Genomic DNA, 16937 nt, shown 5'->3' with positions numbered 1-16937 from the left:
CGGGCCTCCTACAGAGTAAAAATGGCTGCTTCTCTCATCCCACTCCAGCTCTCCTGAGCTCTGTAGTTATAATAAGCCCAGTTTATATAATGTGTTTAAATGTCGAGGTGGAGACCTGTTGAAACAGCTTCTGCTGTTCTCAGTACATTCTGCACTCGACATAATACCATGAAACAACCCCTACATTTTTTATGTCACCAAACATCTCAATGGGCATCCAAGACTAAACCACATTGGTTCCAAAAGCGTGTTGTATTCGCCCGTGTTTATCCTGACGTAAAGCGCTTGTTTCCAAGCTTTTATTGGCACGCTTAGGGCTACTTTTTAAACCCTTCAAGGGAGTGGCAGACGTCTGGACCCTCGGACGCAATCCAAGCATTTTTCTTCAATCCAGAAAAGCCTTTTAGTGGGATTAATACACCAAAATTCAGTGTTATTCAGATGGCGAAAAACTGGCCGTGGTTTTTCACTTTTAACTGCCAGATTATTATTATTGAAATGGTGGCAATTTTGTCAGTAAGAAGATACAAAAAGTGTGTCCGATTTTTTTTAGGCCCGAAAATATCCTTAAATATGGGCTGCATAAGAATCTTAAATCCAGCCTACATTCTCCTGCACTTCGCAGCTGTACCACTAGATGGAGCGAGCCAGTCAAACAGCTCAGGTTGCATATTCATATCAATGTAGGAATTTGTGGAGAGTTTCCGACAGTCAAATAGGATTGATCACCATCAATGGGATCCAAAGAGTTAATACTTACAAATAAATATGTTTTAATACCCCGATTGTCACTTTTCTGTGCTTTGTAAATTGTAAAAACAGCCCATATTGTTGCACTATGCTGTCTATCACCATTTAATGGCAGATAATAACAATACATCAAAATAAAAGCATTTAAAAACATGATTCATTTTTGTGCCACTCATTTTCACATATAATTTGTACTCTGAAAAATTAAAAGTATTAAAAAAATCAAAGAATGACAAAATGTCAAATCCAACCCAAGATATTAAGCTTTGTTGTTATAAATGAATGACTGTTTTAACGTGTTCATGGAAAGATATTCATGAAAAAGTGAAAATTATGACAAGCAACCCTGTTCTCCCCTTTGCAGATTTGGCTTGAAAGGGTAGATAAGACTCAGTTTGTGGAAAGGTCAACCAACAGCTGTCTTTTGAAAGTTTTTACGTGCCAAAAAAGAATATAATAATCTGTTTCATGCATTGGACTTTTGTTAAGGAGAGTACAATGAATCATATTATCAAGCTGGGTAGTATCAATTCATTAAAAAGATAAGGAAATAGTGTTTACAGCGAAGTGAAGGACCTTGCACTTATCTAAAAAAGATGTAGATATGGCAGAAAATCGAGGAATAAAAGATTTCTAACAAAGTCTGTGTACATACTGAGGCGGTTTGACACAAAAGAGCTCAATGTTGGCACCAACTATTAGTCCGTCCGTGTTGATACCAAAACTTTGCATGCAGCTTTTCTTCCAGAAACTGTGAAATGTTTTCAAGGCCTTATAAAATCCTTTCCTGATCCTTTGGTTTTTGACAAAATTTTTCACCACACTAAAACAACAACATCCGTCACAATTATCATTTATATACATATTCACATTAAGGATGACTTCTAATGATTAATGTGGAATGTGACAGTGTTTTTTTGTCCTTTCTACCAAATCTTAATAAAAAACAGAAAAAGGAGATTTTCATCTGACATTACTGTGCTTTCTAAAACTTCTAAAATTTCAAATCTAGCTGAAATTTTATGAGGCACACCCATAGAGCAATATTGAAGTGAACGTTTCTGAGGTGAGAGTTTATTGGTTGAACATTTATTACATATTGGAGCTCTGATTTTGTTTTGTAGTGGTGTTGATTCAACTGTGAATTAATGAGCCTCGATGGAGCTTTATACCTGATGCGTAGAACTTTGATTGTTGAGTACAATTTTAATCTTTCTACTTCATTCTCTTTTTTCTTCCCATCACCACATTCAAATTTCAGAAGAGTCGATCCTGTCTATCCACGGCAAAGACGGACCGTTCGCCTCTTCTTCTGCTTTGCTTTTCACCTCTCGTCCTTCTCTGTCCAAAGTGCCATCTCTGCTCTCTTCTCCTCGCCCTCGTCCAGCTCTCAACTGGTGCAGCTCCCTCTCCAGCTCCGTGTTGCGGTGGTACATCTCTAAATAGCTGGCCTGTAGCTCCTTCTGGTAGCGGATGACCTTGTCCTTCTCCGTCTGCCACGTCCGCCTCTCCTCCTCGAAAGCCGCGACCTGGGCTTCGCTCTGGCGTCGCTCCAGTAGTAGCTCGGCGCGCAGACGCTCCTCGTTCGGGCCCACACACCCTCCTAAGAGGATAAGATGGTCACACACGCTGATATAGTAGTGAGGTTATTCCAGAATTGGAGGACATTTTGGCTTTAGAACCCGTAAAAAATAAGACCGACTTGCTGGATTAAAGTGGAAAAAAATATTTCACTGAAAGTGAAGTTCCTTTCTTTTCTTAAAGAACATTTCCAACATGGTTTGTTTCTGCCATCTTTTAAAACCTTACAGAACTGGCTCATGGCCTCATCGTTAAAGGTGTTGGCAGCTCTAGGTGATACGGCTCAACAAAGACAGACTGTTCATTCCTTTTTAAGTATACATATTCTTAATAAGTGAAGTTGAGGCAAATAAAATTCTGTCAGCGAACCTCCACACAACCTAAAATGGTATTTTTTTTGACAGGATTGCCCCCTTTTATAGAAGGAGAATGTTTTGGGTTTGCAAACTTTCCCGTGCTTTGGCTCATTTATTCCACTTTCGACTTCTGGAACAAATCAATTCCAAATTTTCCCATCAAATATCGATTTGTTGGATGCCTAAATTGCTCGAAAACCAAAGTTTGCTTGATTCACAGCCCCCCAAAAATGAACTAATATATGCCTCAATTTAAGTGTGTTATTTTGATCCCAAAGCATTACCTGCTGCCCCAGTGGTCACGCCATCATCCCCTTTCCCGTGGTCGCTGGCGCTCTGAGAGGGTCTTCTGCGACGCTGAGGGCCGTGCTGGATGAGCTTCAACGCCTCCACCTGGCCTTCTCGGTTGCGTAGCTCCAAACGGGTCTCCCTGAGTTGAGTCTTCAACTGGAAGATCTCACTCAGCTTGAGGGTGACCTCAGCCTGAGAGTCTCGGAACTGCTGCTTAAGCAAGGAGATCTCGCCAGACTTTTGGCAAACCTTCCAGACAAAAAAAAGTATAAATCATGACAGACAACCCTGAAATACATCAAAGTGAGCGTAGAGCGAAGCCCACCTCCCACTGTGTCTCCTCCAGGGTTGGAGAATTTAGCTTCTCCCTACTTCTGCCCTCTTGGCTTGTTTTGAGAGCATCTAGCTCTTCTAATAGTCGCCCTTTCTCCTGTTGGGCCTTGAAGAGCTGCAGCTGAAAACTGCGCTGGGACCGCTGTGCATGCTGGGAAACCTGCCGCAACTTGGCAGCGTAGAGGTGCTTCAGCTCGTCCACTTCCTTCTCCCAAAGGCGTTGTTTGCCTTCAAAAACCTGCAGGCAAAAAATGTGCGCGGCTGAAGTTTCAAGGAAAACGGACGACCGGGATTCAAAAGAAGGAGGAGTTTCACCTGCGCGATGGCGCCCTCGCTCTCGTCCAGGTTTCTTCTCATCTGTTTCAGCTCGTGTTCTTTCTCCACCAGACGCTCCTCCAGATCGCGCACCTGGGGGGAGGTCACATCGACGTACTTTATGTGGAAGATATGTACAATAACAACAATCCATCAATTTTCTATAGAACCTGACTACATGAAGTCATTGGTGAACTATCTCAGCTTGTTTCTGAAACTATGACTAAACTCCCCCCTTAGAAACTTTCACTTCTAGCTTTATACATGCTAAATTGATGTTTTAGTGTGCTTCTATAAGCAGACTCATTATGATGTCTTTATTTGTAAGAATCTTTTATGCGGTCATTCACCATTTTCTCGTATTCCATGATCTTCGTTTGAATAATTTGAAGGGCAAAAATTTGATAACTTTACCAATTATGATCAGATTTCCCCAAAGGTAATCAATAATAAACATTCTGAATTTTGATTCTTTGCTATTCTTTAATTATTGCTCGTGCAAAAGCAGAATTTCAAATGTAATTACCACTTCTTCTACAGACATGGAGAGCGTCCAATCATAAGGAGGTGGCGCCTCCCCACCGTACGGTGCCAAACGGTTGAGGGTCGCCATGCTCCGACACGCCAATTCCCCTAAGGCTCTGCCTCCTGACCCACTAGCTTTGCCCTCCAAAGAGGGGCGGTCCAGTGAGCCTATAGTATTGATCTGACCCATGGATGCACTAGAAGAGTCCAGAAGTGAGTTCAAGCAGTGGTCAACAGAACATCTGACTTGCGGCGAGGAACTGACACCGACCTAATTTGAGCAAGGTTTGGGCGAAAAGGAGGGCAATATGGAGGCAGACTGCTCATGGAGTTATGACCCGAATCCGACAGGTTATCGTCCTCCTGGCTTGGCCTGCGCATGGAGGGATGACCCTACGAAGCAATCACAATGTGGTTTCAAAGCACTGCCAGAATGAGCTATTCGCAGAGGAGGACACCATACCTTGTTGTTACCGTTGGTTGACCCGCCATGTCGAGAGGGCGAAGATGAGGACGAGGAGCAGGAGACAGTTTTAGAGCTATGGGCAAAGGCTCGGTTCAAGCCATTGGATAGCCCATGGTCCAGGTCATCTGATTTAGAAGCTGGATACAAATTCTGCATGGAGCTGAAGCTTTTAGGGGTGGCAGGTTTGAAGGCGGATGATCGGAATGGGGTCTGTGGAAAAAGAATCATTCATAAATACATAAATTGTGTTCCTCATTTGTGTATTTTACAGTATCTCTGTCTATCATGCAGGTGCCCAGGGTTTGATTTCTCAGTGGGTAGGATCTATCTCCTTCTTGACAGCTGATCTGACCCATGGATGCACGAGAAGAGTCCAGAAGTGGGTTAAAGCAGCTGGTGTCGCCCAGACAGACGTCGGACCGCAGAGCAAGGTCCGATGTTGGGATGACTAAAAGCAGCAATTGACTTCACGATGTCGGAGCAAATTGTGCCTAACAAATCTAGTTCAGATGTCAAAAACGGAAATAAGCCTCCCCGTCGGGGAATCGAACCCCGGTCTTCCGCGTGACAGGCGGAGATACTGTCCACTATACTAACGAGGAAATGAGCTGATATCATCCAGACAGACGTGGGACCACAGAGCGAGGTCCGATGTTGGGTTGACTAAAAGCAGCAATTAACTTCACAATGTAGGAGCAAATTGTGCCTAATGAATCTAGTTCAGATGTCAAGAAGGGAAATGAGCCTCCCCGTCGGGGAATCGAACCCCGGTCTTCCGCGTGACAGGCGGAGATACTGTCCACTATACTAACGAGGAAATGAGCTGGTGTCATCCAGACAGACGTGGGACCACAGAGCGAGGTCCGATGTTGGGTTGACTAAAAGTAGCAATTGACGTCACAATGTAGGAGCAAATTGTGCCTAATGAATCTTGTTCAGATGTCAAGAAGGGAAATGAGCCTCCCCGTCGGGGAATCGAACCCCGGTCTTCCGCGTGACAGGCGGAGATACTGTCCACTATACTAACGAGGAAATGAGCTGGTGTCATCCAGACAGACGTGGGACCACAGAGCGAGGTCCGATGTTGGGTTGACTAAAAGTAGCAATTGACGTCACAATGTAGGAGCAAATTGTGCCTAATGAATCTAGTTCAGATGTCAAGAAGGGAAATGAGCCTCCCCGTCGGGGAATCGAACCCCGGTCTTCCGCGTGACAGGCGGAGATACTGTCCACTATACTAACGAGGAAATCAGCTGCTGGGTGATAGATCGACGCCCAGCATCACAGTGAGGTCCAATATCGGGTTGACTATAAGCCACAATTGACTGCACTATGTTGTTGCATATTGTGTCTGCCGAATCTACTACAGCAGGGGGATCAAATCCCGGTCTTCCACGGTTTGACTCCCTCATGGGCAGGTCCAATTCCCTTCTTGACAGCTGAACTAGATTTGGCAGGCACAAATTGCATCCCACCGTACACATTATCATGCCAAAAAAAGTTTGTCAACTTAGTGTTGCCCAAATGCATGTCATGTACCTTTTCATACTTTCCCCCGCTTGGAAGTGAGCTTTTCGTCAAATCAATTTCTGTGCCATCTTTGTGGAAGACCTTCGCATATAGGTTTTCTTCCTTCTGCCCACTTGCAGATGTGATGATGTCTTTCTTAGAGCCACTGCACTGGTTGGCTTTTGATTCTTTTCTGTTTGGCAATACAGTACACATGTCACATGAGAACAGCCTGAGAATGTGGCAAGGCGCCATCTTCTCCCTCGTGGCATCCGTCACTCACCTCGTAATGTTGAGGTAGTTGAGGAGCTCCCTCTGGGTGAAGCCTTTCTTCAAGAGACCATTGGACGGTTTGGGCCTTACCTGGGGAACAGCCTGGTTGACTTTAGGCAGAGACCCGTTGGGCCGCTCGACCAGACTGCCTACACTTCCCATTTTGCAGCGAGGTGAAAAAGATGGTGCCTGGAAAGCACTTTTGAAGTTTTTACTCGGGCGAGGAAGCGTCTGGACCGAGGCTGCCATTGGTTCCACAGCTCACAGTGGAGGAAAAGTACTCTGTAAAGAGAGTAAAACAAGGCACAAGGTCAATAAAACAAAAGATAGATTAGATAAAGGATGCTAAAAATTTTTTTACACCAACAATAGTAATCAGGCCTGGTAAAGGACAGACATTGACAGTATCTACAGGAATAAAATATTCCACTGTGTGGACAAAGTAATCAATCCAGAGGTTGCGCTGTGTTTTGGACCTTCAAAGCCCCATTTAATTACATAGCATGTTTATTTCCAAAAATGCATGGAGTATCTTCTCTATGGTTTCCTTTATAGAAATTTAGATTTCCTGACGTTAACCCACAGAATTGCCACATGCACAACAACCACAAGGACAACAAAAACTTCAGCTTTCAAGGAGGGTTTCTCGAGGGCAAACACCCTCCTAAAATAGCAGAAAGCGGTCTGACACTTGAGTGTGAAGAGAGGACATTTCAGATGCTCAGAGACACTCGTGTCAGTCAGATGCGCTGCGATAACGCACGGATGAAGGCAAATTCCAAAGATAGTTCCGAGAACACAAGTTTGGACTTGATGGATTTTGGATGAGCGGAAAGCTCACTCCCAGAAATGTTTCTCTTAAACTACAAGTCACTTAACACCTGTTAATCCTCTATCGATAGGCTTAATTGCATCGCGAGGTCCGTTTACTAAATCTAAACTCAACTATTAGTCATTTGTGATTCTCTATGTAAAATCTGTATAAGTATGACTGTAATATTTAACTACACTTTGAAAAACACTTACATTGAGTAATGGTGGGAAGATTTTGTCTCAGAAAGCGAAAGAAATTCAAGTTATGAAATGCAAAAGGTAAAAATAAATTATCACCGAAAATGGAAATACACGTCCCCTCTACTGTATTTTGAAATTTGAAATTTATTTTGAAAGAATAGCTCTCCCATTGGCTGGATTTATTACTCATATGTAATTAGTATGTGAGAGAAACATTGTTTTATTCTACAGAACAGTATAAAATACAATATTTTTTTCAGTTTTATAAGGAATCCTGCTGATCTTTTCTAGTCTAAAAGGTCTGTCTTTGCCTGGTTATAGCGTACTGATATGGCTTTATTTCCTCATGTACAAACACGACTGGTTGTCGCCAGGTCTTTAAAATATCCAGTGCCCCATTTTGTGTCTGGCGTCTCCACTCCGAGTACTCAATAGGCGCTTTTCTCTGCAGCGATGAACAAATACGACCCATTTGACCCCATTAGCGACTCAAGCTGACACCATCAATGAAGACAGTGTGAGCGAGAACACTTGCGCTTTAACGCCAGAACTCTTGACCACCACTGAGTCATGTTCCATGTCTCCCAAAAAGGCTGCCTGTCGCCTTTCTAGTTTTGCGATAGTGGAGCTCTTGTGCCAAGTTGCGACTTCTCTCTCCCTGGACGAGAACCACATCGGCTCTGTTTTGCCACAGGCCTCTCTCTACGCATTTCCACGTACGTGTGTAGCTTGTGTCATGTCGTATTTCACACATACGACATGACAGAGAAATTGCCCTTCCGTGGCCGAAAAGTATTTCACAGACCCTTTTCCTTCAAGTCTTTTAAAGAGTAGCCTAAGGGTTAACTAACAATTAGAGGTTGCCGCAATCTTCGTCAGTCCTGGCCCGCAGTTACATGTTTGCATGCAACATGGTTCTTAGCCCCACATACATGATCGCTCCCTTCCATGTAGGCCTGTGGTACACTTAAGTGCGCTGCTTGTTAAAATGTTGACAGTAAGACCGTTGTTTGATATTGTTGTTTTCATTTTTAACAACCTTGGTATTGAAATACTGGACTTCCTTATGTTGGAAAAAAATAATTGGGGTTTTTTGAATCTTCAGCAAGACAAGTTAATATCGTTTTTGACCCTTAAGATGAATTTTTTTTTTAATTTATCCTTATATTAGCCACACTTGATTATAAGGCAAATGGATATTCACCCCTGAAGACTACGGTTTTTGCATATTGATTTTTTTTACGCTCAAAACTTAAAGAAATACTCAGTGCTCGATGCCTTTTTTTGCTATTTCTTAAATAAAATTACAAAAACAAAAATCCAATGTTATTTTTTGTGAACTCTTTCAGGGCTACCAACTAAGGTAGATGTCCAATCATGTGGCTTGCTGAAATAAAACATTTTAAATGAGTTTATGTCAAGTAGATGCCCACTTAAAGAGGAAGGGTGGTTTTAACTCATCCACTTTAAATGGATTGGACGTGTGGCAACGTCAATGGCAGGCAATGAGGTGACAAGGAAGCAGTTTAAAAGCAAAATTAATGCATGACACAAAATTCCCATTGACCCATGGTCATTTAAAACCAAAAAAAAACTGAGTATCGATACTTTTGCAAACTAATACCATTTCTGGATGCAAGATTTAAGGATCGATCATTGATACTTTTGACAACGCTACTTAAGACTTACAGTTGCAATAAAGAAAATAAATCGTTCAAACCAGTGCAGAAAAGTAGTGACTTATAGTCTGAAAATTCCTTGAAATCAGCCTTTCCAGGTTAAATTATGAAACAATTGGCCAAATTGTGAAATCTCAATTCCTTCATTTCAAGTAAATCTCTAGTTGATATGATTCTTTAGAAAAGTGTACGGGGTGAAGAAAAAAACAACAGAAAGCGCAAAACAGACATAATCCTTTAAATATGGCTGTAATGTGAGATTTTGTCAGGCGCTCTTATCGAAGTGAGGTTAATCATGTATGTTTTTTTTAAAATACACGAAATTACATGTACATTTTGTATTAAAAACAATCCTTGGGACAGCACTGTTCGCACTGCACCTGTTTGAAAGCTGCGTCACCCAGTACTAGAAAGCAGGCTACTCACCAAAATGCAAGAAAATGTAGGAATTAAAAAGCTTAAAGGCCTAAGTATATTAGCCGAGTTATCCTCCTCTGATTATTCAGTAGTCTCCTTAGTCTGATTCTGACGTTAGCTGTCTAACCCCCAGCTAAAATGCCTTTCCCCTCCCAGTATCTGACGCCATAATGACCTGTGCTGACCGTGCAATATTAGTATTTACAATTCGGTCACCAGCTACCGTTACGTGGAGTTCTCCGGGGTACTGTTGGCTAAAATATTTATAGATATTGATCCGTGGCTGACTAAAGTTACGTAATACTTTTGCATGATGGTCCTGGGGGGAGAGTAGGCTGACATTAGAACTTTATTTAGATTAGTAGCGCTCTTATTTATGGAATATGCAATGGTGTCCACAACTTGTGGACTATGGAGCAATTTGAAGAAAATTCACTTTTGAGATGACCGTAGTGTGTTAGTTTGTGTGAGCGTATTGTACCCAGCACCCGTGTGGAGTAAAATGATCAGCCTAAGTGGGGAAAACAAAGCATTTCCTCATCCAACCACGTTGGGCGAGGGACAAGGTACAATCTGGACTGGTCAGGCCGGCATGCTAACAAATGAATCACTGTGATCACAAAATAAATGACTCTGTTTACTTTATATCAAAACAAATGTTGTATAATCCACAATTGCTACATCAATATTTTATTTGAATTAACTGGTACACTAACTATGGATGTTCTAAATCATATTATGGGTTTGTCTGCAGCCAATTTAGGGATAATGAAGTATTGAAAATATTAATGTCGATACTCAATATATGTTTCGGTAGCATTGAAATAATTACACACAAGTGAACCATTCAAATGACTGTCAACAACATACAGTTGATTCAAAAATATAAAATAAACACCCTTTAAAAAGATAACTAAATGGCATGGTCATGAATGAATGTGCAACAAAAAAAGTCAAATTTGTCGTTAGTTAGTTAGTTAGGTAGAAATCCTAGGTTTTGTTTCCAAGAGAACAGTGTGAACCGAGATTGCAGCAAAAGGAATGAAAGGCGCATTCTTACCATTTTTTCCTGGCTAATTATTAATACTCCTTTTCTACCACCCGAACTTTGCATTTCTAGTCAAAACAGAGAGTTTTGCCTTGTGCTGAATCAGTTAGGAACAGACAAAAAGGGTAAAACAAGAGAGTGGGAACCAATCTTGGGTAATAAGGTGCATGTGATTACTAGTCATTTTACCAGATAATCATAATGTTTGGGTGTTGACAACACACACACAAAAAAATGGGAGCGAGAGCTTCTTATTAAATTCATTACAATGTGGGAAGAGTTTTCCTTCTCTTTTGTGAAGCTTCTTTGTTTCTCCAAGCGGTTCATGTAGGAGTTAGTTACCCTTTGTAATTGCGGCATCATGAATCGTGTGCGCTTCCCAACCAGAACCAGGCCCACTCATTTTACAGTCACTGATGGTGAGTCAGTCACTACTTTAAAATGCGAAGCAATATTTTTGATATAATCAGCCTGCATACCACAAGCGCATGCTGATCATCACTTTTTTCAATAAAAAACAACAACAATATAGGAACAGGTTCCTCACTCTGTTTCTAATGACAACAGCAGTGATAATGTGAGTCATTATGGAAAAACACATTAACCCTTTATATGGCACTTGTTTAACTTAACGGCATTGAAAAATGAGCATTCACAGACAGTTCACCCAGTTTAAAATAATCACAAAGCTATTTGCAATGACTTCAATTGTAAAATAATTCATTCAAGGGCCACACAATGTATAACAAATTGTAATATTGTGGCAGGCATGACTCAAAATGTGACATCCACATGTGTTACACAAGAAATTGATAAGATTAAATTAGTTTTTAATTCACCCAAAAATTGTCATTTGCAAAAATAAATGGTTACAAAAAAAATAGGTCAATGAGCAAATATTATTTTGAAATGCACATAAAACAATTAAAATAGTGCATCTCCATTAACCCATGTCTTTATCCAAGCAAAATGTGGTTTTGCTTTGAGCATAATTAACATCACATGTTAATTAGATCAGTATGACATAATCGGCCTGCAAGAGACGACTTAAAAAGCCAAAGTTTACTCATTCTAATTTAATTGTACTACAAATACGCATTCTTTGTGGCAAATTAGGTACATCAGACTGTGACTTCTCACTGTGCTCATCTCACCGGCATGTCAAGTTTTTCCATTAGGTAAAGTAAAGGAAAATATTCAGACTTGTAGCTTTGAATCAAATAACAACAAGCAGAAAATGGACTATCACACAATACAAAAGATATGAAATGATTTTACCTGTATGTCCAATTGAATCTGGGGCTTAATCAATGTTCGGTTTGTCCTACTGATAACCAACTCTGGGAACTTCCTTCATGTTTGTCAGTCTGATGGGAAGGAAGGAAGGAAGGAGGGAACTGCATACAGTAGTCTAAACCACAGGTGTCAAATTCAAGTGCCATTTTGTATGGCCCTCAATAGTAATCCATGGTCTTTACATCCATTTTTCTTCCTAAAATAATATTTAAATATATTCAAATCGGAATCCAGGCATTTACTTGTATCTCCTTCATTTCCCTTAAATGCAAATTGGGAATGAACAACGAAAACAACAATGCGGAGAATATTTACTGTTCCCTTTTTTCCTGTCTTAAATCATTGGCTGCCTTTGACTTCGACAACAAACCAAAGTTGCTTTAAAAAAAACTAGCTGTTTTTAGATTTACCACACAGTAATTTGGTCACAGTACTCCTTAAAACACTGAAACTAATGAAGCAGTTCACCAAGATTTTTCGATTGCTGGCAGCCCCTCCCAGTCAAAATGGTTTGGGCGCCTGTAAAAGTGTCAAACACCATAGTCCACTATGGACTGTTATTCCCAAGCAAAATGCATTAGACCTCTATTTACCTGGCAATTGAAGTCATTGAGTTAATAAAAACAAAACATTTGGACAATTTTTACATCAGCAATGAGTCTAAACGATGAATCCACTATCAAAAAATGTTAATTTCACACAGATTCATGTGTTTTTGTTTTTTTACCTTAACACTAAATGAGCTCATAGCTTTTGTAAACTGGTACTTTCCAGTTCTCCAGCTGCCCATCTCTGTGTGCACTCACTTTAGGGGCTTGCGTGGTTGGACTTGTTCTGCCTGTTCTTCTGCAGACAAAAGGCATGCCTGCATGTGGATCCGCTTTGGAGGCGGACAGTCCAGAGCCAACATTGACAAACACACAGCCTCATTGGACTAACAAACCCAATGCAACATGTGTGTTTGCTCTCTAATGAAGGATCTGACTCAGACTGAAAGAGCGGCACAAGAGGTTTAGGGAGGAAAATACAAGTGCCGGACCCAACAATAGCCGATTGTCAGATGGGCTACCGGACGAGTTCTGCATCGTATCTGCTTACATGAATTATACCAGAGGGAAGAAAAGAGAGGACATTGTTCTCTAAATTAGCAATACCCTACTAATGCATTTCTTTGCTCTACATTGACTTCTTAAAGATGGCACCAATGGGTGGGCTTGCTGGAATCTTATTTAATAAAGCGCCACGCTACCACTGGCAGACGATAAAAGACATTCCTGGATTTGATAGTGTTGTTGTATAGTGCCTTGCAGGTTCAAAAAAAGCAAACGGAACATGAAAAGACCCCTGGAATGATAGGCTGAACCTCTATCATTAACGCTTAGCGCCACGGGCTCCCAAGATTTGCATCTATCGGACTGGCTTTCAAGAGAAACTAAAGAAGTTGGAGCCTGGTTACAGATTTTGTACTTGTGGACTTGTCAATTTGATGGTCGAACTGTCTGGACGAAACTCATTTCCTTTGCCCAAACCCCCCAGGACAATAACATTAAAGAAGGACGGGCTGTCTGGCATTTAGGAAATAACATTAGCCTCGGTCGGAAACAAACTGGAGTTAAGCTGTTGTGTCATTCCACAATCACAATAAGATAAAAATCGTATCTGGTCTTATTGACAAAAACAAGTAGTGTTATTTCAAATTGGATGTGGGTGAGATTGTGCAAATTGATTGCACAGTAGCACACTGGCAGCTGTTGTTGTTGTCAGGATGTTACAATTAAAATAACGTGACAATCCTAAAATAGACATAAAACAGCATATTCATATGCTATGCTGAAGTGCTTTTTGTGTAAAATGTTAGAAAAACTTTCATTTATGTCAATTTAAAAATGTGTGCTTGCACATGAAATCCGAATGCAATGTAAAAAATAAAAATAAAACTTAAATTTGTGGTAAAATTCTGATAGCTCGGCAATAAAACATGTACATTCAACATGTAATTAACATGACTAATCTTAAAGATAAATACCCTGACCTCAACCTGCAAGAACCTGCTGCAGGTTTGAGATAAAACCCCCCTGAAACCATTCCATGCAATTTGACGTCTTTGACCAAACATGTGCGCTAGTGTGTCACATTTATCCTTCTTCTATTTGTCTTCAAACAATACACTTGCTTACTATCGCCCCTAATGAGGCACGTGAATGCGGCCACACCTCTAACGAAGATAACGTGCATCAATAAGAACGTTGAAGACGATAAGCCTGAATTGAGCTAAACACACTGTGGTTTACTTTGCTTAATAACGCCATAGAAAATAAGACAATAGACCCTGCATAAGGCGCTGTCAGAGTTTGTTCAAGTTGCTGACATTTAGGGACAAAGGGCACAGTGAGGGGTCTGTCCGCCCTTCTGCACTTGCAGACCTGAAGGTCAGTGGGTCCTGCCTAGGCTCAAACACTTTTGTTCCAATTGTTTGCTTTGCTATGTCTTCATATCAGCCTCATGGTGCAACTAAATAGTTTTGGATGGATGGAAATGAACATTTAGGTCACCTCAGCATGCCAAACCCACAATAAGTGTCCAGCCAAGACACTCCCAAGTACTTTGCTGTCAAAAGCAACAAGTTAGTAGACTATAACATTGCAATTTATGCACACTTACCTGGTAAATCAAGGTGAAATCCCTGTAGTCGGAACTCTTCGCTCTGCACAAGAAGTTAGCTAAAGTGTCAACATCCTTCTTTAGCTATAAGGAACCTACTGCTATTTGAGGATAATGATTAACTTTGGTTCGTTCTACTAGTAAATGACACTGTCTGCAAATAAAAAAAAGAAGAAGTGACTGTCACAACTAAAACCGTCATTAACCAGACACTACGAAATTTGGTGAAGCACTCCCATTGTGTCTTTCTTTTGTTAAACCAGCAGGAAGTCCAAAAAGGACGAGTGTAGTCAAGGAGTGAAAAGCTTTACATTCAGAGACAGACCATGAGATGAGGATAAACTGAAGATTAAGGACTAATGTTGAGATTGAAGTGAAAGGAGCGGAAGAGCCAAGCAGAGAAAGGACCGGAAGGTGGGGATTGAATGACTGGACCAAAAGAAAGAAAAGGCTGATTAGTCTTTTTGATTTGCTGACTGGCTTAAGTGGGAAAATCTCTATGGCTCAACGCAGTCCCAGTAGACCATCTGCTGGACTGTAATTATGCATGAATGATCTGACGTGTGCACGCTTGCTACTTGGCAATTTCCAAAAATGAGTAAAACCTACATTAATTTAGCTACAATACGTCTGAGTATTCCGAAGCAAAATCAACAAGGTTTCATAGCCCCCCCCAAAGACACAAATGGTTAGTGGGCATGTAACAGTCGGCAGGATTGTGTTATATCAGCTGCTGGTGTTTAAAACAGCAACACGCGTGAGCCCCTGGGATGTTAAACAGTTGAATGAAAATGTCGCATCAGCTGTCTTGCAGAAAAAGGATGCACAAATACTCAGTTGTTGCACGGTGAGATAAGAATGCTGAAACTTTTAAGCATTTAAAGGGACAGGCAGCACCGAGTGGAAATGACCTTCATGTGAAAGACTAAGAATGTTCATCTTATTTCATTTCCCAGACGTCTTATAATGGAGAAAATAATGCTTTAACTCATTTCAAAACCGCCAATGAGTTGTAAACGAACGTATCTTGACGATACCATACAATGTCCCCCCCAAAAACATCTATTGTCAAGCTGATCGTCCATTTGCGTCAACCACCTCACTCAAAAGGCTCGTCCTGCTTCGCTTCAAGAGCCCTGCGGGTCAGAGGTCACCTGTGGCCTCTGGTTTCCACGACGACGGCCTGGCAGTCCCCAACATTCAGTTCCCCGCCCCAACTCCAACAGCAAGCAGTTATAAGTGACACAAAACTTCTGCGTCCCAAAATGGAAGAATCAAACATTCAAAGCTGTGGACAGCAAACTTTTTCACATAAATAAAATATTTTTTCATAAATAGGGGGCAATCAGAACAACAATTAAATATTCTTGCTTTTTCCTTTGGTGGTGCACTGAGATATTCTACATTTTAATATAAGAGCCATATAACCACAGCAGATGCTAATTAACCTTTGATAGAGCGAGTGACTAGTTTTGCTAATTAAAAAAATACACAATACTCAGGTTCATTTCTGCAGCTGTAAAGAAATAATCTAAAAATGAAAACAAAACAGAAAAAAACCCTCAAGAGTAGTTATTATTTTATACACATGTTAGTAATTGTAATTGTTCTGGAACTTAAAGGCTAGTGGCTGTTCAAAAATGAAATATATTTTATATTTCAATGGTATCAGTATGTGTCATTTTCTTTGTCATGTCTACAGTATGTTTAGTATTACAGTTTACTTCAAATAAATTGGAATAAACCCTCAACACTGGATTGCTTTTGAGGAATTTGCATCCCTACTATGTTTAGCCAATTAAATGTCTCCATTATTAACCGATTTTATTTCCATAAAATTGCCCACCCCTAATACACGTCCAATTCATTCCAAACGTGATGACTAACAACGAAGTCCATTGCAGCCAATGAGTTAAATAAGTAAGGCGACACACGATACATACACTTTTAACATCATTTTTTTTTTGTAAAATGTCTTACTCCATCACATAAACACACGTCCCACTGCGATATAACAAAGTCTAACGATGAACTTTATTGCTCACCTTATCCCGCATGCAGGACATGTTTTCTTCACCGTAGGTATCTTTTTGTTGATTAAAAAACACACTCAGAAAAGTAGGTTATTTCCCGAAGAAGAGTAATAATCTGTCTGCTCTGTGCTTGAATGAAGTCTGGAATGAAGAGTAGTGGCTTTCGTCTCAAACATTTGGACGAAGAAGAAACGTGAGAAAGTTGCAGTAACGTTGCTATTCAGAATCCTAGCGGAGGAAATGGCGCTACCTGGCGGCCAAACATAGCATTGTGTTCAAAGGTCCCATTGCACACAAACAGTTTACTAGTTTAAAGCTTTTGGGCGGAGAGAGCCATAAACATTTCACATTTCCAAATATTATTCCTTGAGACCCAATATTTGAAGATGT

The 16937-nt window shown here is 40.7% G+C and overlaps 1 protein-coding gene and 4 non-coding genes across 5 annotated transcripts; all 5 read right to left on the bottom strand.

Annotated features, from left to right (window-relative positions):
* Nucleotides 1–839: 839 nt before the first annotated feature.
* On the bottom strand, nucleotides 840–16732 carry n4bp3 (NEDD4 binding protein 3). Its single transcript, XM_077610469.1, has 10 exons — nucleotides 16560–16732; nucleotides 6410–6681; nucleotides 6157–6319; nucleotides 4615–4827; nucleotides 4423–4544; nucleotides 4153–4348; nucleotides 3627–3719; nucleotides 3304–3549; nucleotides 2972–3227; nucleotides 840–2353 (listed from the first exon to the last, which is right to left on the bottom strand). The coding sequence occupies exons 2-10, from the start codon at nucleotides 6646–6648 to the stop codon at nucleotides 2001–2003; spliced, it is 1881 nt and encodes a 626-aa protein (XP_077466595.1). The 5' UTR covers nucleotides 6649–6681; nucleotides 16560–16732; the 3' UTR covers nucleotides 840–2000.
* trnad-guc (transfer RNA aspartic acid (anticodon GUC)) lies at nucleotides 5148–5219 on the bottom strand. Its single transcript has one exon. It is a non-coding gene; the product is annotated as a tRNA-Asp (tRNA).
* trnad-guc (transfer RNA aspartic acid (anticodon GUC)) lies at nucleotides 5363–5434 on the bottom strand. Its single transcript has one exon. It is a non-coding gene; the product is annotated as a tRNA-Asp (tRNA).
* Nucleotides 5578–5649, bottom strand: trnad-guc (transfer RNA aspartic acid (anticodon GUC)). Its single transcript has one exon. It is a non-coding gene; the product is annotated as a tRNA-Asp (tRNA).
* On the bottom strand, nucleotides 5793–5864 carry trnad-guc (transfer RNA aspartic acid (anticodon GUC)). The gene has a single exon. It is a non-coding gene; the product is annotated as a tRNA-Asp (tRNA).
* Nucleotides 16733–16937: the final 205 nt, after the last annotated feature.

Source organism: Stigmatopora argus, chromosome 9 (genome assembly GCF_051989625.1).
Source record: "Stigmatopora argus isolate UIUO_Sarg chromosome 9, RoL_Sarg_1.0, whole genome shotgun sequence".
NCBI lineage: Eukaryota > Metazoa > Chordata > Actinopteri > Syngnathiformes > Syngnathidae > Stigmatopora > Stigmatopora argus.
Note: the sequence above shows the minus strand (reverse complement) of the source record. Positions and strands in the feature narration are given on the sequence as shown.

Bases quoted from the DNA above. Each gene is read 5' to 3' on its own strand.
- n4bp3 (XM_077610469.1), bottom strand. From the start codon at position 6,648: ATGGCAGCCTCGGTCCAGACGCTTCCTCGCCCGAGTAAAAACTTCAAA. The intron at 4,545-4,614 runs GTATGGTGTCCT...ATTGCTTCGTAG, and splicing joins CAACCAACGGTAACAACAAG to GGTCATCCCTCCATGCGCAG. The intron at 4,349-4,422 runs GTCGGTGTCAGT...GGACTCTTCTAG, and splicing joins CCAAACCTTGCTCAAATTAG to TGCATCCATGGGTCAGATCA.